General features: G+C 38.9%; 1 protein-coding gene across 1 annotated transcript in view; it reads right to left on the reverse strand.

The window, feature by feature from the left end:
- UBAC2 (UBA domain containing 2) overlaps nt 1-21,404 on the reverse strand; it is a 270,773-nt gene that overhangs the window by 53,331 nt on the left and 196,038 nt on the right. The window contains exon 7 of the mRNA XM_072622052.1: nt 11,729-11,974. Within this exon, the coding sequence (XP_072478153.1) occupies nt 11,729-11,974 (246 nt within the window). The remainder of the gene's footprint in view (nt 1-11,728; nt 11,975-21,404) is intronic.

Genomic DNA, 21,404 nt, shown 5'->3' on the forward strand with positions numbered 1-21,404 from the left:
TTCTTATTTGATTCTTAGGTGTTTAGTTTGGTATTTGGAGATTCATAGTTAAACACCCACTTCATTCATCTGTTCTTTCTTTTGTTGATGAAATTATTTAGAGAAATATTTTTTTTCTCCTACGGACTGCTTTGGCTGCATCCCAAAAGTTTAGTTTGCTGTCTCATTTTCTTTGATAAAATTATCTCTTGTTCTTTGCCCTACCAACTCATTAGGATTAAATTAGTTTCCATTTAAGTTTGAATCCTTTCTTCAAATGCCATTCGTTATGATTTTTTTTTCCTGTGGTCAGTAAAAGGATATGTTTATTTCTGCTCTTTCTGTATTTATGAGGTTTTTATGTCCTCCTAAACGGTCGCTTTTTGTAAAGGTGTCCTGCAAAACTGAGATATATGTATACTCAAGTCAACAGCATGTAAGAACCCACTGTGTGCCAGGCACCGTGCTAAGTGCTAAAGATAGAAAGAAATGCAAAAACAAACAAAACAAGAGAAAAAGTTCTTTCGCTCAAGGAGTTCAGTCTTGTGGGTGAGACAAATGCAAACAATTACATACAAAACAAAATATTTATAGGATAAATTTGAGATAATCTGAGAGCAAAAGCACTAAGAATACAGAGACTAAGAAAGGCTTCTTATAGGAGGTGAGACTTTAGCTGGGTCTCAAAGGAAGCCAGGGAAGCCAAAAGAAGGGGATGAGGAAGGAGAGAATTCCTGGCATGGGAGACAGTCAGCGAAAATGCCCAGAGTTGGGAGATGAAGAGTTCTGTATGAGGAGCAGCAAGGAAGCCAGTGTCATATAACTCATGGAAGGGAGTAAGGCATCAGAAGACTGGAAAAGTAGGAAGAGGTCAAGTTATGAAGGAATTTAAAAAACAAAGCATACTCCTGTGGAATAAAGGGGTAACATGGTTAGACCTATGCTTTAGGACTGACAGCTGAGTGGAAGATGGAACAGAAGGGGGAGAGATATGAGGCAGAGAGACCAAGCATCAAGCTATTGCAATAGTTCAGGTGATGAGAATCTGGACTGGGGTGATGGCAGTCAGAGAAAAGAAGGAGCACATATAAGAGGCTATGAAGGAAGATAAGAGGACTTGGCAACTGAGTCAATATGTGGGGTGAGTGACAAGTCAAGGAGGATACCTTGGTAGCAAGCCTGCGTGATTGTGGGAGGGTACCCTTGATAATAATATGGAAGTTAGGAAGGGGGAGAGAGATGAGAGGGAAAGATAATGAGTTCAGTTTTAGTCATGTTAAGTTTAAGACATCTATGAGAAATCGAGTTTGTGATGTCCAATAGACAGTTGGAGATGTGAATCTGGAGGTCAGGAGACAGGTCAGCACTATAAAGAGAGTTCTGAAAATCGATGATAACTGAAACCATGGAAATTGATCAGATCACCAGTAAAATGTTACATATAGAGAAGAGGGCGTAGGACAGAGCCTTGGAAGCCACCCATGGACAGTGGGTATAATCTGAATGAAGATTCAGCAAATGAGACTTAGAAGGAATGTTCAGAAAACCAGAACAGATTAGTGTCACGGAAATGTAGAAGAAAGAAAGTATCACAGAGCAGATGGTGAGCTGCAGAGATGCCAAGGACAAGGACTGAGAGGCGGCCTTAGATTTGGTAACTGAGAGATCATTGGTAACTTTGGATAAAGCAATTTCAATTGCATGATGAGTTTGGAAACTAAACTGCAGAGAGTTAGTACATGTTCAATTTAAGTATACTGGTGGACTAATTTAATGGGCTGCTTTTCCAACAGCATCTCAATATGTATTTTTAATCTAATTTATTCTTGGGTTAATGTCCAGGTCATTCTCTTCTGAGTGGCTGGGAAATTCACCATAAGGAATCCTTCTTCCATTTGGACACTGTTGTAGAACATGTTACATGTGAGGGGCTTATGTATTTGGAAAACATGTACCTCCTTATGTTTACATCTCTACTAATACTGATAATCAGAAAGGTTTGTGAGAAGGAGTTCATATACATATTCTGTGGTTTTTAATCAACCAAGGATCACAGATTTTATAAAGTTGGAAGAAGGTTTTGAAGTTATTAAGTTCAATTCTCTCATTTTATATACGAAGAAAACAAGGCACAGAAGTGTCAGAGTCAGAGACTGATTCTGGGTCTTCTGACTGCCTCCAATGTGACCTGTACATATCGACATGATACAGAGAAGATTCCTTACAGCTGCTATTTCACACTCTTAGGACAAATGCTTTAAAACCCCCCACAAACCATATATGCTCAAAGATCTTGTATTTATTTTCTATACCTCCACCTCCACATCTTCTTACAGAGAATCTTATGTGAAAATCTGCCTACTTGCTTCTCCTATTTTCATCACACAACATTCTCATAAATATTTTATGGAGATGAGAAAGCAGGCATATGGGTGAGTAAATGCCTGTCTGCTCAATCACTTCTGTGTATGTGTACAACAATACCATCTGTGATCTTCATCACTTTTGTTTTTAGAATTCTTCCTTCCTTATCTTTATCCTTTGTTTTAATTTGGCATTGCTTTTGACATTTTTCTAATTAGCTGACAATATGATTACCTCAAACAGCTGGTTTACATTCTGTCTGAAATCAATCACATCTTTTCCATTAAGATATGGTGAATTTAATTTTTTGAGTGATTTTGAAGGTGCTGGACATAGTGAATAATATCTGGTTTAAAATTTTTTTATTCTGAATTTAACCAACATCAATTAAAGTAGACATTTTCCTATACACAGTAGATCAGAAAAAGAAGATTATACATGAAAGGGCAGAAGTTACCATGTACAATTTCTTCTTCTTTTTTTAAGTATATAAAAAGTTCAAATTGTAGCTTTTAAACCAGTCCTGAGTGTCTATACTTTTCTGTTCTTCCACCTGTTTTCTTTACATTAGAAAAGATGCCTCAGTAACTACATTTTCTTTTTCTTTTCTTTTTTTGTACTATACTCTCCCTGCACCCCCCCTTGTCCTCTCAACCTCTACCCTCACTGGAGAAGAAAAAAGGAAAACAAAGTATTTCTAACAAAAATGCATAGTCAAGAGAAGCAAATTTCAACATTGGCTATATGTCTGTAGGACATATTCTACGTCTTGAGTCTGCTACCTCTGTCAACAGATGAGTAGCATGCTTCAAAATCAGTCCTCTGGGATGATAGTTAGTCATTAATCAGTCTTCTAGTCTTTCAAAGTTGTTTTTCTTAATAATTTTGTTGTATAAACCGTTCTGCTCACTTCATTCTGAATCAGTATCCCTGAAACTGCTATTCTCACAATTTCTTATGGTACAATAATATTCCACTATATTCACAGGCAGATGGGACAAAGGAGAGAAGGTTGGAGTTAAAATCTACCTTCAAACACTTACTAGCTGTGTGACCTTGGGCAAGTCATTTGATTTCTACTTGCCTCAATTTCCTCATTTGTAAAAAAGGGATAATAACAGCACCTAATTCCCAGGGCTGTTATAAGGATAAAATGAGTTAATATTTCTAAAATGCTTTGTAAAGCTTGAAGTACTTAAGTGCTAGTGAAAAAACAAATAAAGCATAATTTGTCTACCAATTTCCCCCTAGACTGGCACTCTTTGAGTTTCTGGTTCTTTACTACTACTACTACCACTACCACTACCACTACCACTACCACTACCACTACCACTACCACTACCACTACTACTACTACTACTACTACTAGTACTGCTACTGCTACTACTACTGCTGCTACTACTACTGAAAAAAAGGATAACTATAAATATTTTTGCACATATGAATCTTTGATACTTGGGGAGCATAGGCTACACAGTGACATAAGTGAGTCAAGGAATATGCACAGCTTAGTGATTTTTGGTGTATAGTTCTAAACTGCATTTCAGAATGGCTAGACCAATTCCCAGCTTCAACAACAGTGTATGAGTATGCTTTTCCCCCCACTGTCTGCCCTCCCTGCCAAACTGTCATTTTCCATTTCTGTAATTTTTATCAATCTGATGGGTGTGAGGTAGGGCCTCACAGTTTCTTTAATTTCTCTAATTATTAATGATTTGACACTTTTTCCCATGTTTTTTTGATAGCTTAGAATTCTTTGAAAATTATTTCTATCTTTTGATCATTTATCAGTTGGGTAATGACTTTTACTCTCATAATAGCTTAGATAGGAGACCTTCATCAGAGAAACTTACTGCAAAGTTTTTTTCCCTTCTAATTTTTAACTGCATTGGTTTAGTCTGCGGAAAAAATGTTTTAATTTTACAAAACTGAAATTGTCTTTTATCTTCTATGATGCTTTCTATTCACTGCTTGGTCATGATTTGTTCCTTTACCCATATATGCCAAAGGTAATCTCTTTCTTGCTCCTCCTCTGATTCGCTTACAATGCCACTGTGTATAAATGACGTGCCGCCTTAGAGCTTTTCTTGGCACATGGAATGAGATGTGGATCAGTGCCCAATTTCTACCAGATTGCTTTTCAGTTTTCCAGAAGTTTTTTTCCCTCCAAAAAGTGAGTCCTTACCCAGTAAATGGGTTCTTTGGGTTTACCCAAAGAATGCCAGGTGGGGAAATGGATAGAGAGCTAGGCCTGCAGTCAGGAAGACTTGAGTTCTAATCCAGCTTCAGATTGTGTGATCTTGGCCAAATTACTTCATTTCCATTTGACTCAATTTCCTCCACTGTAAAGTGGAGATAATGGCACCTACCCCAGAGAGTTGTTGTAAGGCTCAAATGAGATCACATTGGCAAGCACTTAGCACAGTGTTTGGCACGAAGCAGCATATATCCTTCATCCCCACCGAACACTATGGTACCATGAGTGTCTGCTTCTGTACCTGTGTATTCAGTCTGTCCCACTGATCAACCTGTCTTTTAATCACTGCTGAACCATTTCAGTGATCAATGCTTGGTAGCATAGTTTAAGACCTGGGACTGCGAGATCCTCTTGGCTTGCTACTTTTCCCCACACTTCCCTTGAGATTCCTGGGCTTTCATTCTGTTATTTTTTCTAGCTCTATAAAGCACACCTTTGGTAGTTTGATTGCCATGGTATGACATAAGTAAATCAATTTAGGCAGTACTGTCATTCCTATCACATTAGGCTTGGCCTGCCAATGAGCAGCTAAGATTTCTCTAATTACTTATGTCAGTCTTTACTAACATGAAGATAATTTTGTAGTTAGATTCACATAGTTTCTGTTTGTATCCTGGTAAATAGAGTCCTAAGTATTTTATACATTTGGTGATTGTTTTGAATGGAATTTCTCTTTGGATTTTGTTGGTAATATATAGAAATGCTGATGATGTGGGCATAATATTCTTCAACTTTGCTTAATTTATTTTTTCAATTAACTTTTAAAGTTGACTCTTTAGGGTTCAGTTGCTCAGTTGTGTCTGCCTCTTCGTGACCTTGTAGACCACACAGCATGCCAATGTTGTCCATAGGGTTTTCCTGGCAAAGATTCTAGAGTGGTTTGCCATTCCCTTTTCCAGAGGCAAACTGAGATTAAATGACGTGTCCAGGGTCACACAGCTTGGAAGTGTCTGAGGCTGGATTTGAATTCAGGCTTCCTGACTCCAGGCCCAGTCCTCTATCCATTAAGCCATGTAGCTACCTGTAACTCTCATATAAACTGCAAAAAGCAATAGTGTTTGTTTCCTACATACACTGCTGGTATACGATGTTGGTTTTGTTTAAAGGGTATTGTTAAGTTTTTGGTGGATTTCTTTGTTTTTATTCTCTGCCACCAATGTTGATGCATAAACCACTCCTATTTTCATGGTTACCTTTTTTTGTTTATGTTCATCATGAAATAATAATTGCTTGCTGCCTTATACCATGATGTGAAGTGAACAATAATTACTTTATCTGCCTTCATGAGAACCTATGCACAGTCCTTCCATTTTACTTCCTTATAAGTTCTCATTTATAACAAGAATAACAACATTAATCTTATTCAACTGTTCTAGTAGCATGTCAAGGATCTTATATTTAAAGTAACAACCTTTAATGTTGTGGGTCTTCTAAAGCCTTACGATTTTTAGCTCTTTCTGCCTCCTTTTCTATCATTCCACTGTCATCAGGGCAGGAGCATAAGGAGGTCAGATAGAACTGAGGACCATTTTGTATTTTTATTATCCTAGTTACCCATGTTTTGCTCACTGTAAAAAATTTTCATTTTATAGTAATTCTCTGAAAACTGCTAATCTCTACATGACTCATGGTTTTTGTCTATTAAAACCAGATCATTCAATTAAATTGAACATCACTTTCCTCAAAATTTCTGTGTAAATGGCCATTCACTGTAGACGGTAACTAAACTGATTATACCTTTTTATGACACAGAAACAAACCCAAGATGAACTAAAAGAATATAAGTTCTGGTAGGCTCTACCAAACTGGAAAAATTCTCAAGTATAAACCTTGTGATAGACTTTTAGTTTGCTGAATGAGAACCATCTTAGGTAAGTTTAAAGAAGTTGGCCATTACATGATGAATATTTTTGGATAAAGAAATTAACTTAACTGCCTTCTAAAGACACGGAGGGGGGCTTCTATCTTTGTCAACAGTGGGAATACACACAGTAGTGAAATATCAGCTCTTCTAAAGCATTTGAAGAAAATCTGTGATTAGACTTGTTTACTTTCCTCAAAGAAAGTTAAAAGATTTACTAATACTTTGACTTGCTTCCTTATAGAAAATTAAAAGTTCTACTAATGCCTTGACTTGCCTTCTTTAAAAGATACAGTGAAAACATTTTTATGGTTTAAAGATCTGAATTTCTATGAGAGCAGATTAAGTCTAGATTGATCCATTTCAAGAATATCTACAATAATAGTAATTAAATTTCATGATAACATTGTTCTAGATAGTTTATGTCCTTGGCCCTAGGGAACCTTTCCACCTTTTGACAAAAGGAGAATAAGTCAGGCCAACCAGAAATGAGTAGCTAGCCAGGACCAAGTGAGATAAAACCCAGCTTCTTCCAAGATGAAGCATGAAAAGGAATTTCCAACATGAAAGAATCTCCTTTTATCTCTCTCCCTTGTCCCTTTACTTCTAAATCATTTTCTGTGGAACCAAATGGCCCCTGTTTTAATTTGGACATGCTTGTCATCCCAGCAGAATATAAGCTCCTGGGTCTACTCAGCGCAGCAGCAGCCCTTCTTTCTCCACAGCGGTCAGCTATGACCCCCTACTCCCCAGCAACCATGTCAAAGGGACCCGCAGTTGGCACTGATCTTGGCACCACTTACTCCTGTGTGGGAGTCTTCCAAGATGGGGAAGTGGAGATCATTGCTAATGACCAAGGAAACAGGACCACCCCCAGCTATGTTGCCTTCACTGACACAGAACGTATAATTGGTAATGCTGCAAAGAATCAAGTTGCAATGAATCCCACCAACACAGTTTTTGATGCCAAACATCTGATTGGTTGCAGATTTGATGATGCAGTTGTACGGTCAGACATGAAGCACTGGCCTTTTACGGTGGTGAATGACGCAGGCAGGCCTAAGGTCCAAGTGGAGTACAAAAGGGAGACCAAAAGTTTCCATCCAGAAAAAGTGTCTTCTATGGTCTTGACCAAGATGAAAGAAATTGCTGAAGCTTACCTTGGGAAGACCGTCACAAATGCCGTTGTCACAGTACCAGCCAATTTCAACGATTCCCAATGTCAGGCCACTAAAAATGCTGGAACCATTGCTAGTCTCAATGTGCTCTGAATCATCAATGAGTCAACTGCTGATGCTATTGCTTATGGCTTGGACAAAAAGGTTGTTGCCGAGAAAAATGTGTTGATCTTTGACCTTGGAGATGGTACTTTCAGTGTCTCCATTCTTACCACTGAAAATGGTATCTTTGAGTTCAAGTCCACAGCTAGGGACACCCACTTGGGTAGGGAGTACTTTGACAACCGAATGGTCAACCATTTCATTGCAGAGTTCAAGCGAAAGCACAAAAGGACATCAGCGAGAACAAGAGGGCTGTTCGCCGTCTTCGCATCACTTGTGAACGTGTAAAACGTACCCTCTCTTCTAGTACCCAGGCCAGTATTGAGATTGACTCCTTCTATGAAGGTATCAACTTCTATACATCAATCACTTGAGCCCGTTTCGAAGAGCTGAATGCTGATCTCTTCCATGGCACACTGGACCCTGTGGAAAAGGCCTTAAGAGATGCCAAGCTAGGTAAATCACAGATTCATGACATTGTCCTGGTGGGTGGTTCCACTCAAATTCCCAAAATCCAGAAGCTTCTGCAAGACTTCTTCAATGGCAAGGAGCTCAACAAGAGTATCAATCCTGATGAGGCTGTTGCTTATGGTGCATCTGTCCAGGCTGCCATTTTGTCTGGAGATAAATCTGAGAATGTGCAGGACTTATTGCTGTTGGATGTCACTCCTCTTTCCCTTGGAATTGAAACTGCTGGTGGAGTTATGACTGTTCTGATCAAACGTAATACCACCATCCCCACCAAGCAGAAACAGACCTTTACCACCTATTCAGACAACCAGGCTGGTGTGCTTATTCAGGTTTATGAAGGTGAGAAGGCAATGACAAAGGATAACAACCTGCTTGGCAAATTTGAGCTCACAGGAAACCCCCCAGCACCCAGAGGTGTTCCTCAGATTGGCACTGATGCAAATTGCATTCTCAATGTTTCCCCTGTGGATAAGAGCACACGCAAGGAGTACAGGATCACCATCACCAATGATAAAGGATATCTGAGTAAGGAAGACATTGACCATAGGTCCAGGAGGCCGAGCATGAGAAGCAGAGAAACAAGGTGTCTTCCAAGAATTCTCCTGAATCTTATGCTTTCAACATGAAGGCTACCGTGGAGGATGAAAAACTGCAAGGCAAAGTTGGTGCTGAAAACAAACAGAAAATCCTTGACAAATGTAATGAAATAATCACCTGGCTGGATAAGAACCAGACTGTTGAGAAGAAAGAATATGAGCATCAGCAGAAAGAGTTGTAGGTCTGCAATCCCATCATTACCAAGCTGTACCAGAGTGCAGGGGGGCATGCCAGGAGGCATGCATGGTGGATTCCCAGGGGGTGGAGCAGCCCCATCTGGAGGTGCTTCTTCTGGACCCACCATTGAAGAGATGGACTAACCAAGAAAGAGTACTCCACACAGCTTTTCCAAAAATTGAAAGACTCAAAATTTGTAGCCAAGGCAGTAGTAGTTTAAAAGTAACATTTAAGCTACTGGGTAAATCTGGGCATTCTGAATACTTGAATGTGTGCAGAGGGAGAGAAGCGAACCACATTGCACTTTATCAGTACTGTAAACAAGTGGAAATGCAATTCTTGTCCTGGAGAATAAAAATTATTTAAAATTGGCACCATAAAAAAAAAAAAGAATATAAGCTCCTTAAGGGCAGGGGCTCTTTCTGATAATCTCTGTAGCCCTAGCACTTGGTAATTATAGAACAGGTGAGAGGCAATGAAGAAAGAGGGACATGGGTAAGCTAAAGTATCCAGAGAAGAGCAACCAGAATACTAGACAGCTTTGAGGCTGCATCACATGAGGATCAGTTAGAGGGACTGGTCATTTTTATTCCAAAAAAGGAGAAACTCAGCCAGGACAACCCAAGGAGAAATTCAGTCAGCTCCTTTCAAGTCCTTGAAGAGCTGTCATACAGACGATAGACTAGTTTTGTTGTATTTGGTCTCCAAGGGGAGAATAGGGAGTGATGGGTGTAAGTTGCAGTGGGGCCAAATTAAGGTTGATGTACGGAAAACATTTTTAAGATTCTCCTCATTAGAGGTTTTCAAGCAAAGATAGCAAAACACTGAAGTGAAATACAATGGAAATTCTTTTTTGGAGTATGAATTGAACTAGGTGGTTTTGGGGCTCGCTTTCAACTCTGAAGCTATGGTTTTATAAAAAGCATTTGGTAAATTTAATAAATTTAAATCTAATTTAGTTGTTAGTTCCATTGACTATTCAATAACACACACCGATAGCTATTCAATTCCCAGAGATCCTTCTCTGTATTATGAAAAGATGAATAGTTATTTCACATTAGTGAGGTAATCTAAGGCATAAATATCTAGAGGTGTAAATCATACAAAAGTGTCCTCATCCTCTGTGCCCACCACTCTCTCCTCTTAATATCAAATGAGACAAAAAGCAGGGGGATATACTCTTGGGGGTATTTGTCATGGACAATATCCAGTGTAGATTCTCTAAAGATGCTCCCCTACATGTTCCTATCTGTGGGTACCACTGTGCTCATGCAGCTCATTGAGGATGCTCTGTACAATCACTCAACAGAGTCCAGCCTGGCTGTCCATACATGAAAGACAAAGTAGATGAAGAATGTCTATTGTTCAGACTATGATGTGCAAGTGGACAGAAAACCTCTGGTGAGGAACAGTGTTGGGGAAGTGGCAGAAAGAATGTTATCAGATATTCTGTACTGCCACAGAAGGAATGGTCATGCTAGAAGAGTGAGAGAGAAGAAACAGACTTCTTGGGTGCTCCCCTTTAAAAATGTTATGAGATCTAGAGGAGGGCTCCTGGATTGCTATGTAAGTTCCCAAAGAAGATTCGGGGTAAGGAAGAAAGGAACCAGAGTTTGACAGGATAAGAATGTACAGGATCTGCAGGAGAGGAGAGAGCACCAACACCTACGCTGTCGCACGTAATAAGTAAAGATGCAAAGAATCAAAATATGTACTACAGTAATGCTCAATAGCATCAAATGAATCAAATACAAATGATTTCAGGTGATACTATTTCCTGATTCCTTAGTATTCTTTATAGCTTTCCTGATTCTTTATAGTTTTCCCCCTGTAGGGGTTAAAGTATGGGCAATGGGCATCTAGTTGAATTTTTTTAGACACTAAACTACACAGTAAAACAATGACACTGATTTCCATATGCCCCAAGAAGCAAGTCTTAATAATTTGTAGTCAAGCAGTGCTGTCATAACTTAAAAATAATATATTTGTATTAATACAATAACAAGAATCCTTTAGCTTTCCCTTCCCTGCCCTATCCCCAACAACCACAGCTTGTGAAAATACAGGACAGAAATCATTTCATGTCATCACTCATCTACCTATCTAAAGGAAAATCAGGCTGATGAGAAGAATGAACAGGACTCATCAAAAATAAATACAGTAAAATCTTATAGCTTCAGGAACGTAAGGAACCAAAAAAGGTAGGGCGTGGGAAGGGCAAAGTGCTTTCGAAGTAATGTGCTTGAATTATCCAACATTTATTAACCACAAAAAAGGACCATTATGTTGTTTAAATCACTCTCAATCAATATTGGTTTAATGAGATTTTACTGTATTTTAAGCCCTGCCTGATAACTGGTAAACTGACATCTGATTTCTGCCAAGCACACTGTCATGTGCAAATGAACACTTTATAAACATTTTCCAGAGGGAGGATAACTGAGATTAAGCTGGTATTTGGACAAATTCTTATGAACTTTCTCCCCTTTGTGTCTTCTTCTCAATCAAGGAAAATTAATAGTAGTTACATTTGTCTACCAATGACATGTTAACAAGCATGTTAACAGGAAGACACTGTGGCTTTTGCCTGACAGAAAGTCAGATAAATATCACCTTCTTGCTAACTAGGTTGGTGTTTCTCCAAGAACTTATACTTGTCTGAAAAAAACACAATGATGTATGGTTTACTCAAGTTAATAATTAAGTTACATAAATGTTTCTCTTTCAAAAAAAATTAAGTACCTGCTGCTGTCGTTGCCGCCTCATGTGTGCAAACTGAGATAACATAAGCTGACGGTCAAGCAATTCCATCCTTTGCTGTCTCTGAATGTCTACTGTTGCTCCCATTCCAATTCGGACTTCGTTGGTTGGTTCAGAAGAAGAGAAGATGGGTTCAAGTGTCCAAGAAAACAACTTTGCCATCCAGCGGGGTATGCAAAGAACCTGATGAACTTTTAACACACTACTGGTATAACACATACCAGCAATCTAAAAGAAAAAAGCCCCAACAAAATTGTTACAATGCAATAAAATCTACAAAAATGTACAAACATAGGAATCTTTTAAATGTCTGAATATCAAATAGACACAGAATTGAAAGTGACATCCTTGCCCCTCAGAGCATTTCTTTTCCTGAGAACTAAAGGGGTTAACAAGAAGAGAAGTGACTTTAGAATATAAACTACTACATATGAAATCACTACGAGGCTTGGAACGAGGTTGGTGCCTTTGTACAACCCTGCCTCACTTACATCCAATTCACTTGTAAGTGATGCCACGGTCGTCTTGGAGGATAAAGGACAAACAAGGGTCTGTGAGGAGTAGCAGCTTCCCCACTGGGGACCCACCTGCTCGCTCCTTCCTTCCCATCCTTCCTCTCCCTCTGTGCACACAGGGAATCACATGCTTAGCTCGGGGGCTCTGCCCCAAGGAGTATACGTTTTGAAGGCTGAAATCTAGTAAGATAGCTTGGGGTTTTCATCCGAGATTTCTCTCCATGGATCATATTACTCTAGCCCTCACTGATTGCTCAACAGTGGGTCCCAGCTCAAGCCTCATTTGATCACTGTTAGGATTCTGATTGCTCAGTGAGTGGGAATAACAATCGTTTCAGTTTTGGCCAGAACCCCTGAGGGCCTTCCTCTCCCAGACTGATTTATTTTATTGACTGGGTAAAGGAGGTCATTTTTTGCCTCATTCTTACCTAGCTTTAAATCACTGAACGGGTACCACCTCAGACAAGTGAGATCTGGGAAAGACCTTAGCTTAAAAAGGTCGAGGTCTCCCACTGTCAATATGGTGCACTTTGATTTTTCTCTATTTAATTTCCATACCATAGCAAAATGATAATAACAGATTACATCAACCTCCAAATGATATCAATAAGAATTTAAAAAGCAGAAATAGCTGATACTTAATGTAGCACATTAAAGTTCAACACATAAGAACCTCCTGGCCAGTCCCTTATTTACACTGTTTCCCTTTTACAATGCAGGCATCTGAAGAGTAGGAATTGTCTCACTTTTTATTTGTAGCCCTAGCACTTAGTAAAATGCCTGCACATCATACATGCTTAATAAATGATTTTCATTCATACATTCCCTCATCTTTTCTCTGGAGCCAAGACTGGTCATTATAAATTACACAATTTGGCTTTATTTGATCTTATTTTATTTCTATTTTTGTTGTCAGTGTATAATATATGTTGTTTTCCTGGTGATGCTAACTGCATTCTGCATACAAATCTTCCTATGTTTCTCTGAATTTCTCTTCTATGTTTCTTGGAGTATAATAATATTCCATGGTATGCAGATACAACAATTTGTCTAGCCATTCCCTAACTGATCCATCACTTTCCTGTTTTTGTCTTGGTTATTTTGCTACCATAAAAAGGACTGCTATAAATATTTTGGTATATACGTACACACACACACACACACACACACACACACACACACAAATATATCCATACATTTATATATATGTGTGTATATATGTGGGGATGGGTCTTTCCTTACTGCTTTCGACTTCTCTGGAGGTACATGCTTGCCAACTGGATCTCTGAGTCAAGTATATAAATAAGCTACTCTCAGGGTGGAGCCAGCACTCCTGCCAAGTGAGCCAAATACCTGTAAAAAATGACTCTAAACAAATTCTGGAGCCGCAGAACCCACAGAATAATGGAGTGAAGCAAATCTGCAGCCCAAGACAGCCTGGAAAGTTGCAGGGAAGTATCTACTGTGCCACCCTGGGAGTAGAACCCAGTCTTAACATGGTGTCAGCACAGATAGGACCTGAGCAGGCCTTTGGAAGACTCAATCTCTCTGGGAGTTACCAGACTTCAGGACCCCAAAACAGCCAGGACAAATTGGAAAGTCAGTGGAAAAAGCCTGTGGGACCAGTGTGGGAGAGTGGAGTGGTCCATCCCCAGGGCAGCTGAGGGGGGAGGAAGCAGAGGAGCCTGAAGCAGCCACAGCAGCACCAGGGGCAGAGACAGCAACAGTTTCTGGAGCTCTAGGCCCACAGACTGTGAGGGAATTGAGCAGCTGATGGTATACCCCTCCACCCCCCCACTGGAAGCAGAGAACTACCTTGACAAACAGTTCAAAAGTCAAGTAAATAGCTGGGGAAATGAGCAAAAACCAGAAAAAGAATCTGATGATAGAATCTTACTTTGGTGACAAGGAAGTCCAAAGCATGCAAACAGAAGAAAACAAAGTGAAAGTTCCTTCATCAAAAGCCTCCAAGAAAAATACGAATTGGTCTTAGGTCATGGAAGAGCTCAAAAGGGATTTTGAAAATCAAGTAAGAGAAATAGGGCAAAAATTGGGAAGAGAAATGTGAGTGATGCAAGAAAATTATGAAAAACGAGTCAACTGCTTGCTAAAGGAAACCAAAAAAATGCTGGAGAAAATAACACTTTAAAAAATAGACTAACGCAAATGGCAAAGGAGATCCAAAAGGGAAATAAGGACAAGAAGGCCCTAAAAAGCAAAACTGGCCAGATGGAAAAGAACACCCAAAAGCTCACTGAATAATTCCTTAAACATGAGAATGGAGCAGATGGAAGCTAATGACTTTATAAAAAATCAAGAAATTATAAAACAAAACCAAAGGTATGAAAAAATAGCAAACAGTGTGAAATATCTCATTGCAAAAACAACTGACCTGGAAAATAGATCCAGGAGAGACAATTTAAAAATTATGGGAATACCTAAAAGCCATGTTCCAAAAAAGAGCCTAGACATTATCTTTCATGAAATTATCAAGGAAAACTGCCCTGAGATTACAGAACCAGAGGGCAAAATAAATACTGAAAGAATCTACCAATCACCTCCTGAAAGAGATCCAAAAAGAGAAACTCCTAGGAATACTGTGGCCAAATTCCAGAGCTCCCAGGTCAAGGAGAAAATATTGCAAGTAGCTAGAAAGAAACAATTTGAGTACTGTGGAAATACAATCAGGATAACACAAGATCTAGCATCTTCTACATTAAGGGATGGAAGGGCTTAGAATATGATATTCCAGAAGTCAAATGTACTAGGATTAAAACCAAGAATCACCTACCCACCATGAGTATAATTCTTCAGGGGAAGAAATGATCTTTCAATGAAATAGATGACTTTCAAGCATTCTTGATGAAAAGATCGGAGTTGAAAAGAAATCTGACTTTCAAACACAAGAATCAAGAGAAGTATGAAAAGATAAACAGGAAATAGAAATCATAAGAGATTTACTAAAGTTGAACTGTTTACATTCCTACATGGAAAGATAATATTTGTTGTGGGGTATCCACATGTTAAAGGCCTCCCTAACCCACTTAGCTGCCAGCCACTATTCGCTCTAGGGCCATGTGCGCTCCGCACAAAACAAAAAAGGGAAGATGTTGGGGTTGTAAGCTCAGTTTTCACGTGAACAGTCTCAGGTAGGTAAAAGTGAGGACTTCTAAACCTCAGAGTTCTCAACGAGGCCCCCCAGGGAACAGCTGGGGATTGAGGCATGAGACACGAGCTATCTTGTGTCTTTCCACCTCTTCTCAGTGGGAAACTTGCTGGGGAGAGCATCCCACCCTTGAGATTGGTCCGTGGTCTGAGCACACCTGTTGTTAATTAGCTAGGGGCTGAGAGCACGCATGGTATTCACGTGCAAACTATGCGGCTGGGAGAGCTTAAGTAGGGACAGGAAAGCCTGAAGGCCTTCTTCTTGTTGTGGGGCCCTTAGAGGGAAGAGGGTCCCTCCCCTCTTCTGCTCCCATCCTCTTGCTGTATGATCCTTGCCCCTTGGGAGGAGAAGGATTCCTTTCTCCGGGGGAAGAACTCGCCCCGCATATGGATAAGTAACTAAGACTCTGAATAAAGCCTAACCCTTGTTTGACTCTGGAAAGTCTCTTCTCTCAATACATTTATCTGGATGGTCACCGAAGACCTGTGAAAGGTAAGAAGACTCAGGTAGCTCTCGGCCTCTAGGTCGAACAATTTGTAACTCTTGAAACTTTTCTCAGTATATGGGGAATTGGAGGGATTATACACACACAGACACACAGACACACAGACACACACACACACACAGCACAGAGTGAGTTGAATAGGAAGGGATCATATCTAAAAAAATAAAATTAAGGGGTGAGAGAGGAATATATTGGGAGGAAAAAGGAAGAAATGGAATGGGGCAAATTATTTCTCATAAAAGAGGCAAGAAAAAGATATTTCAGTAGAGGGGAAAAGGGGGTAGGTAAGAGGTAAAAAGTGAAGTTTACTCTTATCACATTTGGCTCAATGAAGGAATAACATGCACATTCAATTTGGTATGAAAACCTATCTTACCCTACAGGTAAGTGGGGGAGAAGGGGAGAAGCAGGGTGGGGGGGGGGGGGTGATGGAAGGGAGGGCAAATAGGAGGAGGGAGCAATTAGAAGTAAACACTCTTGGGGAGGGACAAGGTCAAAAGAGAGAAGAGAAGAAATGGGGGAGAGGATAAGATGGAGGAAAACATGACTATTATGGAAGTCATTTGCAAAACTACACATATATAGCCTATATTGAATTGCTTACCTTCTCAGTGGGGATGGGTGGGGAGGGAGGAAGGAAGAGAAGTTGGAACTCAAAGTTTTAGGAACAAATGCTGAGAATTGTTTTTGCATACAACTGGGAAATAAGAAATACAGGTAAGAGGGTATAGAAATCTATCTTGCCCTACAAGAAAACAGAAGTGATGGTGATAAGGGAAGGGAGGGGTGTGACAGAAAGGAGGGCAGACAGGGGGAAAGGGTAATCAGAATGCATGGTATCTTGGGGTGAGGGGATGGGAGAGATGGGGAGAAAATTTGGAACTCAAAATCTTGTGGAAATAAATGCTGAGAACTAAAAATAAATTAATTAAAAAAAGAAAATAAACAAGCTGGTGTCTTCTCTTGCATGATTATTAATTTTCTTCCAGAATGCGTGGCACATTAATGTATCTCAGCAGTCCTTCCAATATTGCATCATCCTCTACCATTGTCAATTTGGTACCATCTTCTGCATGAGGGAGCCTTTCTTGATACTCTTCATTGCCAGTGCAGTTTAAACTCCCTTTTCAACTACTTAGTATTTAACCATTTTCTATTTATTCTGTATGTATTTATATTTGTCCTTGTTGTCTCCCTGGTTGTAATTATATTGTAACATAAACTTACTGTGATTAACAATTATTTCATTCATTGCTTTGTATCTCGAGCACGTGGGCAGTTGGTGTTGCAGTGGATAATGCACCAATGCAGGAGTCAGGAGGACCTGAGTTCAAATCTCACCTCAGACACTTGACACTCACTAGCTGTGTGACCTTGAGCAAGTCACTTAACCCCAACTGCCTCATCCTGGGTCATCTTCAGTCATCCTGATGAATATCTGGTCACTGCATTCAGATGACTCTGGAGGAGAAGTGAGGCTGGTGACCTGCACAGTGGTGACCTCACCCAAAACAAAGTCAAGTGCAAGTCATGTTATTTCTCTGATGGTATGGTCTTCTTTGGCAATGAAGGATGAACACATACACATACATTTCAAGCACCTAATGTAGTACCTGGCACAGAATTGGCCCTTAATAAATACCTGTTGATCAACAATTTTGGGAGGTGTGAGGTAAAACCTTAAAGTTATTTTAATTCAAATCTCTCCTATTATTTATTATATTATTTATATATATTTATAATTTATATATAATAAATATATTATATTTATAATATATTATATATAGAAAATCACTATTATGTAATTTGGAACAATCTTTTATACTGTCCTTTATAGTTCGTAATTTTTATTTTGAAAATAATATGTTCATAGGTTTTGACCCACTTAACTACTAGGAAATGGCTCTTGGAATTTCCAAGAGTCTTACCATTACACATTGTCTAGAAACACATACTGGTATTTACAAACAAACCCTCATTTCATATTATGGCCTTCCTTTTGTCCACTTTCACAAAGTTTTACCTTTCTGAGTGTTAATTATAGTAGCCAGATGAAAGGTGGCATAAGAAGGTAGCCAGGGTTGTGAAGAAAATTAAAATCATGCCATGTAAAGATCAGAGGAAAGAAGAGGGAAAAAATTAAACTTAAGAGATATATGATTGCTGACTTTATTTTAAAGACTGTCATGTAGGAGACAGTTTGGACTTGGTCCCAAAGGACAGGAATAGGAACTAATGGCTGGTTGTTAAAAGGAGAAACACAATATGAAGGAGAAAGCTCAATATGAAGAAAAGAACTTTGAGAACTAGGGTTCTCTTAAACTAAAATGAGCTACTTTAGAAGTTATTAAGTTCCCCATAACAAGTGATCTTTAAGTAGAGGAGAGATGACGATGGATCACGAGTCACGAATACTGTAATTTGGAATGATGCTTCATTTAGGAAAGGGCTGAACTAAAAGCCTGTAAAGGATGGTTTTTAGAAATTCAATGTGCTCAATTCAGATCAAAGTGGTTTTCTTACCATGCCTTTAGCTCATTATTCATAACAGATTTGAATCTACCTAACATTTTCTTCATTTCCTGCTCTGATGAAAAAAATACTTTTTGCAGTTTAGGGAACACAATTTTAATTGTTTTAAAGCACAATTATGCTCAGTATATCTGCACTAATTTTTAAACAGGATAACCAAAATGTCTCCAAACAAAAGCTCAAAACAAAAGACAACTAGTGATGACTAGCAGTGGAAAATACAGATCAAATCACAACAGGGAGATCTGGGTCACAGTATAAGAATACATATTTTTAATCTTAAAGGCCCTATTTTTCACTGACCACAAAAGTTAAAACAAAAATTAAGCCAGTATGACACAAAAGCCTGAATGTCATTATGAAAAGCCACTTAAAGATTCAACATTACTACTGGAAAGGAAGGTAAAAGAGATGTTATGTAAATATACTTTCTCTCCCTTGGTGTGCTTTTTTTCATGTCCTAGCCTAAAAATACTTTATTGACTTTGGATGTATTCCTGGTTTTTTACTAGAAAGTTCAGTCAAAAAAAAAAAAAAAAGAGGGAAAGAAGAGAAGACAGTAGTGGAAGGAAGGAGGGAAGGGAAGTAGGAGGTAAAGAAGATTATTTGGTACTTGTTTCAATGTTGTATGATGTGTGATAAGAGGCAAATCACAGGGTAATAACCAAAATATCAACTGGTACTTTTACAGTTTATTATCAAGACTTTATCAGGGAAATGGTAAATTAATTTTTGTGATTGTCGTTCAATTGTTTTTCATCATGTCTGACTGTTTGTGACCTCATTTGGGGTTTTCTTGGCAGAGATCCTGCAGTGGTTTGCCATTTCCTTCTCCAGTTCATTTTACAGATGAGGAAACCAAGGCAAACAGGGTGAAGTGACTTACTCAGGGTCACACAGTTAGGAAGTGTCTGAGGCCAGATCTGAAATCAGGAAGATAAGCCTTCCTGACTCCAGGTCCAGAACTCTACCCACTGAACCACCTAGCTGCTGGTTAATTAATTATCCCATCCCATGATCTATTGATTTTAAAAACATAGGAGAACTACTAGGTCTGTATCCCAAAGAGACCATAAAAAAGGGAAAAGGAACCGTATGTACAAAATAATTTACAGCAACTCTTTTTGTAGTGGCAAAGAACTGGAAACTGAGGGGATGCCCATCAACTGGGAAATAGTCAAACAAGTTATGATACATGAATGCAATGGAATAGTATTGTTTCATAGGAAATGATGAGCGGGCAGATTTCCGAAACACCTAGAAAGCCTCACATGAACTGATGCTGAATGAAGCGAGCAGAACCAGGAGAACACTATACAGACACAGCCACATTGCGCAATGAGCAACTCTCACAGACTTAGCTTTTCTCAGCAATGAAGTGATCGGAGACAACTCCAAAAGACTCATGATGGAAAACGCCGTCCACATCCAGAGGCAGATGCTAGCCTGAATGCAGATCGAAGCAGACCGCTTTCTTTTTTGTTTTTTCTTATTGTAGTTTTTCTCCTTCTGTTCTGATCCTTCTTTCCACACAATATGGAAACATGTTTAATGCGACTGTACATGTATAGCTTATATCAGATTGCATGCTGTCTTGGTGAGAGGGGAGAAGAGGGAAGGGGAAAATTTGGAACTCAAAATCTTCTAGAAGTGAATGTCAAAAACTAAAAGGAAAAAAATTTTTTTACAAATCTAAAAAAGGAAAAAAAATAGGAGGAAACATCTGAAAGATTTTATATTATCATTTCAGTTTATCCTCAAAGAATAACTAGAAATACATACCAGAGGGGCAGCTAGGTGGCAGAGTGAATATAGAACATTGGTCCTGGGGTCAGGAGGATAAGAGTTCAAATCTGGCTTCAGGCACTTACTAGCTGTGTGATCCTAAGCAAGTCACTTAACCCCAATTACCCCTTCCCCCCAAGGAGATATGCATGTATATATACGTATACATACAGAATACATGTACATATATATTACAAACACACACATATATATGTCAGTCATGCTTTTTTTTTTTTTTGGTGAGGCAATCAGGGTTAAGTGACTTGTTCAGGGTGACACAGCCAGATATGAATTTCTAAGCCACATTAATGAATAACTATGAACAGCCCTTGGTGTATTATACTAGCCTTGAAGAGAGTTTCAGTGTCAAAGCCTTAATTAAATTGATAGTCTGTCCTCTCTATTTCTTTTTTGCCTTGGTAATGGAATCTTGTGTCAGTGGTGTGCTAATTTGCTATCTTCTGAGTTTTTCAACTTCAAGTACTAGACAATCAGTAAATCTTGGAGATTACTCGTAAATTTTATCAGTCTGATGTGCTGCAGATCCTACCCCAAAGCTCTAGGGAAGAGAGGCAAGAGGATGAAAAACAAGGATGATATGTTAGTGGAATTCAGTCACTAGATGGGGTTTCTGGAAGTTGAGCTTTAAAATGACCTAATGCATACCATAAATGTCAATAAAACAAAAAAGTTTTGGAGGAAAAAAAAAGCTTTCTTCCAATCAAAGGCACCTCACCATCCAGAATTCCTGGATGTATTAAAGTTTTGGGGTACAACTGTCCTTATTTTTCCCACTCTTAGCTACTGCCCTTACTATAGGCAGTTTTACAGTGCCATGATAAACATAATAAAACTGATAAAAAATGCTACATTAAAATAATGCATAATCTTTGTGAAATAGCGAAACAGTTGTGTATAGGAATAAATCATTGGAGGAAAAAAAATGAAATGGTCAACCTGTACTTGCCACAAATTGGCTACAGACACATTTGACTGAAAATCTTTTCATATTCCCCCACCATATAGAAGCATTAAACCATTAAAACCTTTTTCCTATGATTGCATCAAGTACAGACATTCTAAAAAATATATTAACTAGTGAACAGAAATATGAAATTCAAGTATTTGTTACTTTCTTTATTCTGGCTTTGTTTC

This window comes from Notamacropus eugenii, chromosome 6 (assembly GCF_028372415.1).
Source record: "Notamacropus eugenii isolate mMacEug1 chromosome 6, mMacEug1.pri_v2, whole genome shotgun sequence".
NCBI classification, from domain to species: domain Eukaryota; kingdom Metazoa; phylum Chordata; class Mammalia; order Diprotodontia; family Macropodidae; genus Notamacropus; species Notamacropus eugenii.